The following is a 14,553-nucleotide window of genomic DNA, read 5'->3' on the forward strand; positions in this document are numbered from 1 at the left end:
ATGGGGTCACAAAGAGTTTGACATGACTGAGCACGCAAGCTCACACACATACACACACATTCCATCACTGAATTAGTTTTAGTTGTGAATTCAGGAAAACAACTGGTTTGACTCAATTGTTTAACCATATTGACAGCTTATTTTGTTTCAAACAATCACACATATGTAAACTATGTTTACAGCATTTCTCAATAGAATGAACCAGTTATGCCATCAGGTTACATAAGCAGATAGCTTGAGCAGTTCTCTCTACTTTCTCTTCCTCTGGTTTGAGTTCCCAAGTTTTGTGTGTCCCTGTTCATGGGATGGGGTGTTAGACTCAGGCTCTGTGTTCTCTGAGGCTCAGAACAAACTCTTCCTCTGAACATCAGCGTGGATCCTTCAGTTCAGTTCAGTTCAGTTGCTCAGTCGTGTCCGACTCTTTGTGACCCTATGAATCACAGCACGCCAGGCCTCCCTGTCCATCACCAACTCCCGGAGTTCACTCAGATTCATGTCCATTGAGTCGGTGATGCCATCCAACCATCTCATCCTCTGTCATCCCCTTCTCCTCCTGCCCCCAATCCCTCCCAGCATCAGAGTCTTCCACTGAGTCAACCCTTCGCATGAGGTGGCCAAAGTATTGGAGTTTCAGCTTTAGTTCCTTCCAATGAACACCCAGGACTGATCTCCTTTAGAATGGACTGGTTCACTACCCTATAAATACAGAGGAAACTGATAGACTACAGAGGGATTAGAGTGTTTATATAAGCTCGGTTCATGCCAGGCCTTCTGGCAGCTCAAACATCCTCTGTTCTGCATCAGAGCAGTTACTTTTTGTCTTGTTGCTGTGGAAACCCCATAGGTCAGAGCCCATGCCTGACACACATGCTCAGCATGTGCACGTGTGTGTGTTCGTAATAAAAATTCACAGTTTGAAACATAGCAGAGAATAAAAAAGTAAGTAAATGACTTTTCAATTCAGCTGGCATTTGCTTATTTCCTCATACTCCAATCACTGTGCTAGCCACACTGAGACGCCATGGCACCCAAGCCTGAAACTTGGTGTGCTTAACTCCTCAGGAGACCTTGCAGGTATTTACCTGCAACCCGTGAATAGTTGTGATGACATAAGGCGTGCTGTGATTCATGGGGTCGCAAAGAGTCGGACACGACTGAGCGACTGAACTGAACTGAACTGAACTGAAGGAGCATCTTGGTCCCCACTCGGCAGGTGATGGATCCTTGTGTGGATAGGACAGTAGAAAGAAGTGACATCCTAGAAAGAAGATGTAAACCACAAAGAAAAATACGAACATGGACATTTGTGTCTCTGCTTTTCCTCAGCCCACTGAAGAAAAGGGGGTGTGTGTGTCCTGGGCTTTTTTGTCTAGAAGAGGGACAGTGAGAGAAGAAACAGGAAGAATAGATGAGGCTAAAGGGAATCCAGGTTATATTTGAAAGGAGTTTCGTGGTGTGTTGAGGTGGGATGGGGAAGACAAGGCTTAAGAACATTTTCCTGGAGTTGTGAATGTACTTCTCCTTTAGCATTTTGAAAACATTCTAATTTTGACAAAATTATAAATGCACCAGAAAATTCAGATAATTTCTAGAGGCTCGAAGTATGATTTTTTCCACATTTGTCATTTGTTTGCTTGAGAGGTGACTGCGAAGGGTTAAACTGGTTGGCTCTTAGGTGTTTACTCTGATTGTGACAGGCCAGCTAATGTAAAGGTTTCACCTTTAATGAGTCATATAGAAAACAGACACAGGAATTCAAAAAGGCACACTAGTCTAAATGTATTTAATGGGTGCAATGCCCTAAAAATAGCTAAATGGACTGAAAAGTCTATGTACTGCCACAGAATGGTGGATATTCATAACTGTGATCACAAATCCCCCATGAGAAGATATTTGTAGTTTCTGTTTAAGGAGGCAAAAAAGCATGAAATGAATCTATGGATTCTGTAGCCAAGAACTGGAAACCAAGCACCCACTAGTAGAGAATCAGTTAACTAAATAATAGTACATTTAGTCAATGGAAGACTATACACACAGAAAAAAAATGAAGAGATCTTACAGATACAAATGGAATACATACGGATGTGGGTTGTCATGGGAAACATTCATGATATTCATTTTTTTGTGCTATATAAAGTCTTCAATGGAATCCCATCTTTGCATGTGTGTCTATGTGTGACTCACCAACTATCTCCTCATTGTCGAATCCAGCGGTCTTTTCTCTGTCCTCTTCCTTGACCTTAGAGTAGCCTGTGATGTACTCATCTTTCTTCAAGGGCATCTTCCTCTTCCTGTGACTCTGTATTCTCTCAGTTTTATTCCTGCTGTTTCTTCCCTATCTCCTCTTTGTTGCTCTCTGACTGATCTCAAGAAATGGGCTGCTCTGGGGTCTGGTGTTGGATTCTATTCTTTTCTTGGGTTTAATTGTCTCCCTGGACTTTCCTGTGGCTCAGATGATAAAGAATCTGCCTGCAATGCCAGGGGCCTGGGTTCAATCCCTGGGTCAGGAAGATCCCCTGGAGGAGGGAATGGCAACCCACTCCAGTATGTTGCCTTGAAAATTCCATGGACAGGGGAGCCTGGCAGGCTACAGTCCATGGGGTTGCAAAGAGTCTGACATGACTGAGCAACTCACAACGGTCAATTTCACACTGTCTCCCAAGGTGATATGATATATTTTCTGGGCTCTAAACACCATTCAAACACTGATGACTTGTGATTCCTATTTCCACCTTTGACTTTTATCCCTCGTTTCAAACTCAAGTTCAATTGTTAACCTGACAACACAGCAGTCTGTGTAGCTGAAGACACTGTTTTGATCTGCTGCTCTCCAAAATCTCTTTCCCTTCTCTCAAGCATCCTATATGTGACCGAACTCTTGCCTGTCTTTTGTCTTACATCTTAACCAAACTTCCCCTCATTCACTCCGCTCCAATGTATCCTACATCCTTCCTGGTTCTTAGATAGACCAAGTTCATCCTTAACTCAGGACTTCTGCATTCGCTCTTTCTTCCTGGATTTCTAGTCCTTCTAATTTTGTCTTGGCTACTCCCTTGATCTCAGAGGAGCAAGTCATCACGCCTACAGTTGCTCTTATGCCCTGATAGCTCTCTGCACTTTGCCTTATTTTATGTCTTATATTTTATTATCTGTCTCTCGATTAAAATAGTGCCCTCATTAAAGCAGGGAATCAGCCCATCTTATTAATACCTGTAGTCAGAACACCTTTAAAGAGTTCTTGGTACAGAATAGATGTTCAATTACTACATAAGTGTGCATAGAAATAAAGTTTGGGAGGATATGCACACCAAACAGTTACCAGTTCTGAGTGGGGAGGTGTGGCAGAGGTAAATTATGAATTGACTTTCCCTTTCTACTAAGATATGTTTCAGTTAGTCCTGAATTGTTTGAAATGAAGCTGTACTCCTTTAACAATTAGAAAAATTAATTAACCTATTTTCAAAGAGAAAAAAGTGATTGATAAAGTTTCGATGCTTTAAGATAAACTGTGTTTTGGGGAACTTGCCTGGAGGTCCAGTGGTTAAGACTTCGCCTTCCAGGGCAGGGGGTGTGGGTTCAATCCCTGGTCAGGGAGATAAGATCCCACATGCCAAAAAGCTAGAACATAAAACAGAAGGAATATTGTCATAAATTTAATAAAGACTTAAAAATCTAGACTGTGTTTAGTTGGAGGATGAATTTTTGTGGGATACTTTTTTTCTTGAGGGTGATAGGTAAGTAACATGTTACTGTATATAGTAAAATACCTATGCTTCTGTGAAAGCACTGAAACGTGAAGCAGCAGAAACATTTCACTCAGTTCTCTTTCCTTTGAACTTTATAGCTCTCTCTCTTGTGCATCATTTAAATTGATTTCTTTTTAAAGGTAACAAGATCAAATCATTAGCTTAATGATAACTTGTACTTACTTCTGTCTTATTATATTTTATATCTCTGTTTGATAGGTTCATCTTGAACAGGTTTATTTGTTCTTTTCATCAGTGTACTAAATTTGTAATACTGGCTGTCATTCCCAGGTCTGAAGGTTAAGTCAACATATGTTTGAGTGACCTTCAACTTATCAAGTATGGCAGACCTCTGATTGTTTTGGAACCTCTTCTGATACTTGTGGACTTAGTTCAAGGCCAGTTATTTTATTTTGTTTTTTACCTAATAGGGATGGTTAATTGTTTGCTTTGATCACTCAAGTGAAGAATCTTACCGTGTATAAAAAGTCTAACTGGAGTCTGTTGCTACATCCTTACCTTTCTCATCGCAGACGTGCCTCCTCAGAGGTTTCACATTAGATTTGCAAAATGATGAGCCTCTCTTTGATGTGGGGGATTGTTATAGCAGTGTGCTGTTGTTTATACCTACTTCTTGGAATGAGAAGAAGGTAAGTTTTATCTTTAAATTGCATTTTTGTTCATTCATTTAAAGTTATTTAACTTTCATTGTTACACCATGCAGTTAGTTTTCTGTACTTACAAATGCTAGTGTTTTCTTCCTTAATATTTTTAAATTAAAAAAAAATTTAAGTATCTTTTTTATTATATCTCACAAGAGATATAAGGGCAATGTTTCCTTTTTAGTGTTGAGATATATTAGTCTTAATGTAAAAATGGACAAACTAGTTAAACATCACTGACAGAAACTGTATCAGATCTGTATGTGTACGTATGTCTGTGTGTCCATGTATGCATGTAACGTGTGGATTAGACAGGACAGATGTGGTGAGTGGGATCCGGAGCGCCTATCTTGTAGATTAAATAGACGCCCTGACTAAATAAATGTTCTCTTTTCAGCCAGCTCTTGTGCACTGTGTACACTCAGGCTAAGCTGGACAAGAGCACAGAGCCTGCAGTGATCATCCTATCATCCTTTTTTTTAAGCCTTATTTTATTTATTCCTTCATTTGTAGCTTAACGGGTCTTCGCTGCTGCGAGGTCTTTCCCTAGTTGTGGTGAAGGGAGGGGGGGGGCTAGTCTTTGTTGCAGTGCTCAGGCTTCTCAGTGCAGTGGTTCCTCTTGTGGAGCACGGGCTCTAGGTCCTCAAACTGCGCGGGCTTCAGGAGTTGTGCTGTGTGGACTCAGGGGGTGTGACTCCCTGGCGCCAGAGCACAGGCTCAGTAGTTGTGGCACATGGACTTCGTTGCTCCGCGGTAGGTGGGATCTTCCCAGACCAGGGATCAAACCCATGTCTCCTTAACAACAGGGTTAAGATTCTATTACTCTTACTAATGATAATCAATCATGGTGAATTGGGAAACGGCTAAACACATGAGACATCACTTATTTGTGTGCATCATTTACAATTGGTTGAAGAAATACAATAAAGAAGGAAATGGCAACCCACTCCAGTGTTCTTGCCTGGAGAATCCCAGAGACAGGGGAGCCTGGTGGGCTTCCGTCTATGGGGTCGCACAGAGTTGGACACGACTGAAGTGACTTAGCAAAGTCAGATATAGCCACCATAATTATTTAACTTCTGATTGGTTCAAAGAGCATTTGGGGGAGGGCATATAAATATTCTCGACTATATCAGTCTCCAAAACAGAATTACCCATTGCATATCTTCAGCTATGTAGGCTGCTATGGGTTGTCAACCTTTTAACAGGTTTTTTTTTTTTTTCCTTTTCGGTAGTTAAATTCAGGCTTGGTAATTTCTATTTTTTTTTTTTTTTTTGGTAATTTCTATTTTTAATTAAACTACTTGCCTGCAAACTATGAAAATAAAAATCATTATTTTATGCTATTCTACAAAGAGGGAGAGTGGTTTCTATTGGAAAATAAATGTTTATTTTATTAAATGAAAACATTTAAAATAGCATGAGCATTAAATTATAATGCTAGATTATAAGAAAAAGCATTAAATTATAATCAATAACCATATCAATACCTATCTTATTCAACTTCATTCTATAATGTGCTTATTTCTCAGATTCCCCTCTTCAACTATCATTACAGAATAACAAAATATTTAAACTATGAAGATTTTTAAAACTTCAATTCTGCAATCCTTTCTGTCATTCAGTATGCTATACCTTTAGGGAAGACAATAAAATAAAACATTTTGAGATACTCAGGCAAACAGTGCTTAGAAACAAATATAAATACTACAATGTAATTTCATTTCTAAGTCGAGAGCAAAAATCTTGTTGGCCTTGGTTGACCCTTTTATCCTCATGATTGGGAAGAATGAGCAGCATATATTAGACATTCAGTAAGAGAGTTCCAGAAAAACATCTATTTCTGCTTTATTGACTATGCCAAAGCCTTTGACTATGTGGATCACAATAAACTGTGGAACATTCTGAAAGAGATGGGAATACCAGACCACCTGACCTGCCTCCTGAGAAATCTGTATGCAGGTCAGGAAGCAACACTCAGAACTGGACGTGGAACAACAGACTGGTTCCAAATAGGAAAAGGAGTGAAGGCTGTATATTGTCACCCTGCTTATTTAACTTATATGCAGAGTACATGATGAGAAACGCTGGGCTGGAGGAAGCAAAAGTTGGAATCAAGATTGCCGGGAGAAATATCAATAACCTCAGATATGCAGATGACACCACCCTTATGGCAGAAAGTGAAGAGGAACTAAAAAGCCTCTTGATGAAAGTGAAAGAGGAGAGTGAAAAAGTTGGCTTAAAGCTCACCATTCAGAAAACTAAGATCATGGCATCTGGTCCCATCACTTCATGGGAAATAGATGGGGAAACAGTGGAAACAGTGTCAGACTTTATTTTTATGGGCTCCAAAATCACTGCAGATGCTGATTGCAGCCACAAAATTAAAAGACGCTTACTCCTTGGAAGGAAAGTTATGACCAACCTAGATAGCATATTAAAAAGCAGAGACATTACTTTGCCAACCAAGGTCCGTCTAGTCTAGGCTATTGTTTTTCCAGTGGTCATGTATGGATGTGAGAGTTGGACTGTGAAGAAAGCTGAGTGCCGAAGATTGATGCTTTTGAACTGTGGTGTTGGAGAAGACTCTCGAGAGTCCTTGGACTGCAAGGAGATCCAACCAGTCCATTCTAAAGGAGATCAGTCCTGGGTGTTCATTGGAAGGACTTATGCTAAAGCTGAAACTCCAATACTTTGGCCACCTCATGCAAAGTGTTGACTCATTGGAAAAGACTCTGATGCTGGGAGGGATTGGGGGCAGGAGGAGAAGGGGACAACAGAGAATGAGATGGCTGGATGGCATCACCGACTCGATGGACATGAGTTTGAGTGAACTCTGGGAGTTGGTGATGGACAGGGAGGCCTGGCGTGCTGTGATTCATGGGGTCGCAAAGAGTCGGACACGACTGAGCGACTGAACTGAACTGAAGGACTTCTCAGGTGGTGCAGGGGTAAAGAATCCCCCTGCCAATGCAGGAGATGCAAGAGACGCAGGTTTGATTCCCTGGGTCAGTAAGATCCCCTGGAGATGGAAATGGCAACCTACTCTAGTATTCTTGCCTGGGAAACTTCATGGACAGAGGAGCCTGGCAGACTACCGTCCATGGAGTTGCAAAAGAGTCGGACATGATTGAGCATACCATACACAAACACACGTGTGCACACACACACATACGTATTTGCTGAATGGATACATGGATGGATGGATGGATGGATTTATCTATCATTTTTACCAACATATCATGTTACTAAGTTGACTTATTATTTTAGTAAAGGAGCAGGGCCCCACCAACCAAAAAAATATCAGTAAACTATAGAATTTGAAATTTGACATCAGTGGTAGTAAACTTAATATAAATAAACATGAACAAAGAACTATGTACAGTTTTCCATATTTACCATCTCTGTTTCTTACAGGCAGATGGGCGAACCACCTCTGGAGAACGGGCTGATTCCGTATCTGGGTTGTGCTCTGCAATTTGGTGCCAATCCTCTCGAGTTCCTCAGAGCAAATCAAAGGAAACATGGTCATGTTTTCACCTGCAGACTGATGGGAAACTATGTCCACTTCATCACAAATCCCTTGTCATATCATAAAGTACTGTGCCATGGAAAATACTTTGATTGGAAAAAATTTCACTTTACTGCTTCTGCAAAGGTAACCATATTTGCATTTACATAACATTAGACTTGTTTATTTTCTACCTTTTCTATGTCAGTCTATTTAACCATTCTGATGTACTCCAATTTAAAGACAGAGATATTGAAGAGAGCCACCCTTACATGAAGATTCTTAGAAACACAATAAACCAAATTGGACACAATCTCTTGGTACTAACCATTTAAAAAGTTGAAATAGGTATAGATTTGTCATTTTCTAACCAGTTTACGAGGGTGAAATAAAAACTAAATGTTTTACTGGACTAGATGCTACTGTATAAGACAGATTAAAAACTCACTCATGTCAATAATTTCTACACAACACCCAGAGTGCACGTGGGAACTTAACATTCAATTGTTGTTTTACCACACTCATGCCACACAATTGTTTAATTTTGTTAAGGAACTGTCCAGATATTTTGGCATCACTTTAAAAGGCTCTTTTACAGAGAAAAATGAATCAGTATTAACTGAGTTTCTGCAAAGAAATACTAGACCTGGTTTCTGCTCCTAAGTAACTTAAAATCTTGTAAAGATATATCTACAAAGAATATGAAAGAGAACCAATGATTAAAAAGAAAAAATTCTTCGGACTTCCCTGGTGGTCCAGTGGGTAAGACCCTGTGCTCCCAATGCAGAGGGCCTGGGTTCGATCCCTAGTCAGGGAACTAGATCACAGATACCTCAACCAAGAGTTCCCAAGTACCCAAACTAAGATCCAGTGCAGCCAAATAAATAAATAAACATTTTAAAGAAACACTCCTGATTAACATCAAATTAACATGCAAATAAATGCAGACGCATAGAGAAATAAGAGAGAGAAGAGCAGAGTGGTTGTGAAGGAAGTTTCACTGATAATCTGGGACTTAAAGTTGGCCTTGAAGGATGTGATTTGGCCATTTATTTGAAGAGGTATTTCAAATACAACTGCTATGAAATTGCAGGTGGGAAGGCTGGTTCCCCCCCTCCTCCCTTTTTTTAACAAGCAGAGAATCATGAAATAATCACGCTGTTTACTAGTCCTGCTGCTAAGTCACTTCAGTCGTGTGACCCTTTGGACCGTATCCCACCAGGCTCCTCTGTCCACGGGATTCTCCAGGCAAGAGTACTGGAGTGGGTTGCTATGCCCTCCTCATTTACCAGTCCCGGGTCAGGCTTAATTTCTTTTTTTCCCCACATTCAGGCTTAATTTCTTTTTTTCCCCACGTTCCCATCAGGCATTTGGACACAGAAGCATTGACCCAAGTGATGGAAACACCACTGATAACATAAGCAAAACTATCAGCAAGACCCTGCAGGGTGACGCCTTGAGCTCCCTCACAGAAGCCATGATGGGAAACCTCCAGCTTGTCCTGAGACCCCAGGGGCCACCACAGCCCCCCACGCCCACCTGGGTGACCGAGGGGATGTACTCCTTCTGCTACCGGGTCATGTTTGAAGCTGGCTACTTAACGCTCTTTGGCCGTGATCTCTCAGGGCAAGATGCCCAAAAGGCTCTTATTCTAAACAGCCTGGACAACTTCAAGCAATTTGACAAAATCTTTCCGGCTCTGGTGGCTGGCTTCCCCATCCACGTGTTCAAGACAGGACACTACGCCCGGGAGAAACTGACGGAGGGCTTGAGGCTCCAGAAGCTCAGAGAAAGAGACCGCATCTCAGAGCTGGTCAGGTTTCTGAATGACACACTTGCCACCTTGGATGACACGGAGAGAGCCAAGTCACTCCTTGCAGTCCTCTGGGCATCACAAGCAAACACCATTCCAGCCACTTTCTGGAGCTTATTTCAAATGATTAGGTAATTAGCAGATTATCCATTTATTTCTTTATTTTAGTTGAAAGCAGAAATTCAACCATTGTAACTAAAAAAAAAAGACTCATGGTACCTTCTCATGCTGTCAATCATGAATGTGGCATTTACCCTTGTAAATGTTCAACATTTACATCGCTCATCCGATCCTCTAAAAACAGCTGTGATCGGTAAACACATCTTACAGAAGCACAGACTGATCGTCCTGGGGAAAGGAACATACTGGTACAGGGTCAATGAGGCTGTCTGCACCCAGAGCCCTTCTCCTTAAGGCCAGGTTGTTCTTCACGACGCCTCTTTAAGTGCATGAATTTGGTCTTTATAATCATAAAAATATCCTTATGTGATTGCTGATGTACTGTCAGCAAAAAGGACAGTGCGTGCATGCTTGCTAAGTCACTGCAGCCTGCCTACATTAGCTGTTTTTTCACTCAGTTGGTGGTTGCTGTAATACTATTTGACCAACTCTAATAACTATAAATCAATCATAATATACTGTTATTGATGGAATTTAGCTAGATTTTGCCTTTTAAACATTGTATATAGAAAAACTTGGATGAAACATAAACTTTGCATAATGTGATTTCTTTCACAAAGGTTAGTCTTTTGGGAATTTGACATTCAAATGTTTTATTGAATTATTCCAGTTAAACTGGATGTTGCACAGACACAAAATTACTATTCAATTGGATTGGGAATGCCAAAGTTCTGTTGAGGGCTGCTAATTTTATGTCTTTAAAATATTTTTTAAAAATTTCAGATAAAAAACTCATCTGTCTCAAAGATGAGTCTTTGAAATGTCTTCTAAAATGTTTACTTCGGAAAGCTCTGTCTGGAGTAAATTCTTTAACGGCAAGGTTACAACAGCAGTTTTATATCCTATAAGTAATAGTAACCATTTCCTGATAGTCATGCAAAGACACCAATCAGATGTTTCTGAGACTTAGTTAACTGTGATCCTGTTTCATGGACACCTCACCACGAGTTGAGGATCCAGTGAATGTCAGTGACCTAAAATGAAATCGCACTCATTTCACAGGTGTCAGAGGAACAAATTATCATACAAGTGGAAAGCTGCTTTATATGGAATCATAGGGATTTTAAGAGTAAATTTAAATTTCCTTTGTCAGTTTAGCTAGTATTTTAGAATTGTTATCTTGGTCAACTTTCTCTCTCACTTGCCATGCAATGACTACTTTGACCATTTAATCCTTATTAGAATCACTTATTTAAAAGTCTGGTCAAAGTTTTACTTTTATGTAGCAAGACCCTTTCATCAGTTCTTGCTGATATCTAAGGACTTAAAAAACTATAATTTCTCTGGTGGTTCAGGGCTAAGACTCCATACTCCCCAGTGCAGGGGGCCCAGATTCGATCCTTGGTCAGGGACTAAGAGCTCACAACTAAGAGTTCACATGCCCCAGCTGAGACCTGGAGTAACTATGCTGCTGCTGCTGCTAAGTCACTTCAGTCGTGTCCGACTCTGTGTGACCCCATAGACGGAAGTCCACCAGGCTTCCCCGTCCCTGAACCACAACTATAAAACAGGGTGAAAAATAAATGGGAATGTCCCTTTATCACCTTCTCTGTATCTTGACCTGTATCTGATTAAAAGAAGGGGGGAATGTCTGTTTGCAGACTTTCTGGTAGAGAAAAAACTTATGCTCTGTACATCTTTTCTTTTCTCTTGACTTTTCATAGAAACCCGGAGGCAATGAAAGCGGCCACTGAAGAAGTAAATAAAACACTAGAGAACACTGGTCAAAAAGTTAGCTTTGAAGACAATCCTATTCATTTGACTCAGATACAGCTGGACAACATGCCCGTGCTAGGTGTGCTTGCGTGTGTGTTACACGCTATTTTCTGTGTTCTCCTACCAGCGATCGTCAGCTCACATCACACACTTACTTGTTGCAGGCGTTATGTCCTATCTGACCCTCCAGCAACCCTATGCCTGGAGACTAGTACTGTTTCTATATAACAAGTGAGGAGACGGGAATTTAGAGGTTAAGTCACAGCCTGGGATGGGACGGGATGGAGGAACCAGTGACGGCCTGACATGGAGCTCTTGACCCTATACTCTCCAGCTCTTCTCTGCACTTCCTCCCTTGTTACGGCTCTTACAGTTAGCTCTTCTTCTAGTTAGTACATTATTCGTGTGCATGAAACGAAAGGGGAAAATGTACCACCATGAAACCACAATTACTGCATGGGTTGGGAGATGGGGTGGAAGGCTATTTCACTGAAAAATGTTTGATTCTCTGGATTTTATAGAAATACAGAAGTACTATGTTTTTAAGTAAGAAAAAAGTTTTCTCTTGCTTTTGTTATGTTTCTTTAGAGGAAAGAGACCAGTATATGCTTTCAGGGGCAGTGTGACTTAGTGGAAGGGACAGGGAGGCAAGAAGCATGGGCCCCATGGAGGGCTCTGACTTGCTGTGGAGACCTTGGACATGTCATTTCACTTTGGGGGCCTTATTTTCTCATTTGTGAAATCAAGTGCTAACGTGCTATGATTTTATGCACAATTGTGTGAGGAGCACTTACAGCATGACAATTAAAAGGACAGAGACTTGGAAGTCTCATCATATATTTCAGCTATCCTCAGCATGTTCTTTGTGTCCCTTTATGTCCCTACGAGAATGCAGGGTGTACTCACACAACCCCAGGCCGTGTAATGATAAGTACAGGTTCTGATAAACACTGAATCCCAGGGACGGAGGAGCCTGGTAGGCTGCCGTCTATGGGGTCGCACATAGTCGGACATGACTGAAGCGACTTAGCAACAGCAGCAGCAACGTAAACACCGAAGTGAAGCTGCATCTGGAACAAATATTTCCATATAAAAGTGTTAGTATATTAAATATCAAAACTGATAAACCTTTTGAATAATTCAATTATTTACTGATTTTTTGCAATTATTAGATGTCCAGTATCATGTAGAAATAAGATTATTTTTCCGTAAAATTATGAAAGTCTAGTTCCCATTGATGATCAAGAAGATTATATCAAGAGATTATAACTCAGATTATCGGATTAAAAATACATTAGGCACAATTGAATCATTGATCACAGCACATAAAAAAGTCTGAGAAATTTGGATCTGGCCAGCTTCCCCTAGTCTGTTTAGGTTTGTGGTTTTGGCTGCTAGGGGTACATCAGACTCTACATTACATGGCCTTTATAAATACTTTGTTCTTCCTTCTTCCTTTTCTCTCTTCCTTTATTCCTCTTAAAATCTTTAGACAGTATCATCAAGGAGTCTCTGAGACTTTCCAGCGCTTCCCTCAACATCCGTACTGCTAAAGAGGACTTCACTTTGCACCTCCAGGATGGTTCCTATAATATCCGCAAAGATGACATCATAGCTCTTTATCCACAGTTAATGCATTTAGATCCTGAAATCTACCCAGACCCTTTGGTAAGTGACTGTTCATCAAAGTTCAGTGTCCAGGTGATGTGTACCCAGACTGAAATAGAAAATTTACCACTGCAGAATTTATTTGATCATTGAAACCACATGGATTGTCTCTGTTATTAATGTCAAATATTCATATTATATTTTGGAGAATTTGGATGATGGCCGAAATTTTAATTTTTATTCTTGGTATTTGCCATCACATCTCTACTAGAGGCTTCCCTGGTGGCTCAGCAGTAAAGAATCCATCTGCCAATACAGGAGAGGCAGGTTCAGTCCCTGGGTCAGGAAGATCCCCTGGAGGAGGAAATGGCAACCCACTGCAGTATTCATGCCTGGGAAATCCCATGGGCAGAGGAGCCTTTTGGGCTACAATCCATGGTGTTGCAGAAGAGTGAGACATGACTTAGTGACTAAATATCAAAACAACAACAATCTCTAATAGATTATATCTGCAGTTGCAAGAATAAAGCTGCCTCCTTCCTTCCTTAAAAAGTGTCTCTTCCCAAGTCTAGGAAATTAGAGGCTAATATACTGACTCCTCTAATACTGATCTAAATCCTTCTTTCTCGTTCTGCCTAAGGGAGGGAGAAACTAGTCACCCAGGTGGGATGGGAGGTATAAAGCTCTCCCATTCCCCTCAGTTCTCTTTAAATTCCTATTTCTTATTACTTTCTGATTCAAGGTGGGGTATTTGCTATGTTACTCATAGATTGGATCCAAAAAGAAAATTATCCTTTGGAACTTCCAGGTTAAGAAAAATATTCTTTTCAAACTAGCTTATGCATTTGCTTCCTTTGTGTCTTTTTTTTTTCTTTTTTTTTTTCTCCTTTGTGTCTTTACGGCAGACTTTTAAATACGATCGCTATCTTGGTGAAAATGGGCAGACAAAGACCACCTTCTACAGTAATGGACTCAAGTTAAAGTATTACTACATGCCCTTTGGGTCAGGAGTCACTATATGTCCTGGAAGATTATTCGCTGTCCAGGAAATCAAGCAGTTTTTGATCCTGATGCTTTCCTATTTCGAACTGGAGCTTGCGGAGAGCTGTGTCAAATGTCCACCTTTGGACCAATCCCGGGCAGGCTTGGGCATTTTACCACCATTATACGATATTGAGTTTAGATATAAATTCAAGCATTCGTGAACATATGCTTGGAGAAAGAGGTGCCCTGATGCTGTTACAAGGCTGCGGAGCACCGTCACTCACCAGAGCCCTGTGGACAGACGTGTTTAGAGGCAGTGGAATGGTGCAGCAG

General features: G+C 40.7%; 1 protein-coding gene across 1 annotated transcript; it reads left to right on the forward strand.

Annotated features, from left to right (window-relative positions):
- The first annotated feature begins 4,316 nt into the window (after positions 1-4,316).
- Positions 4,317-14,441, forward strand: CYP7A1 (cytochrome P450 family 7 subfamily A member 1). Its single transcript, XM_055432603.2, has 6 exons — positions 4,317-4,396; positions 7,826-8,066; positions 9,286-9,863; positions 11,577-11,707; positions 13,121-13,296; positions 14,142-14,441. Exons 1-6 carry the CDS (start codon positions 4,317-4,319, stop codon positions 14,439-14,441), a joined length of 1,506 nt encoding a protein of 501 aa, XP_055288578.1.
- The last annotated feature ends 112 nt before the right edge of the window (positions 14,442-14,553 follow it).

The sequence above is a fragment of the Moschus berezovskii genome, chromosome 16, assembly GCF_049115385.1.
Source record: "Moschus berezovskii isolate FMDL1 chromosome 16, NW_MosBer_1.0, whole genome shotgun sequence".
In the NCBI taxonomy this organism is placed as follows: Eukaryota; Metazoa; Chordata; class Mammalia; order Artiodactyla; family Moschidae; genus Moschus; species Moschus berezovskii.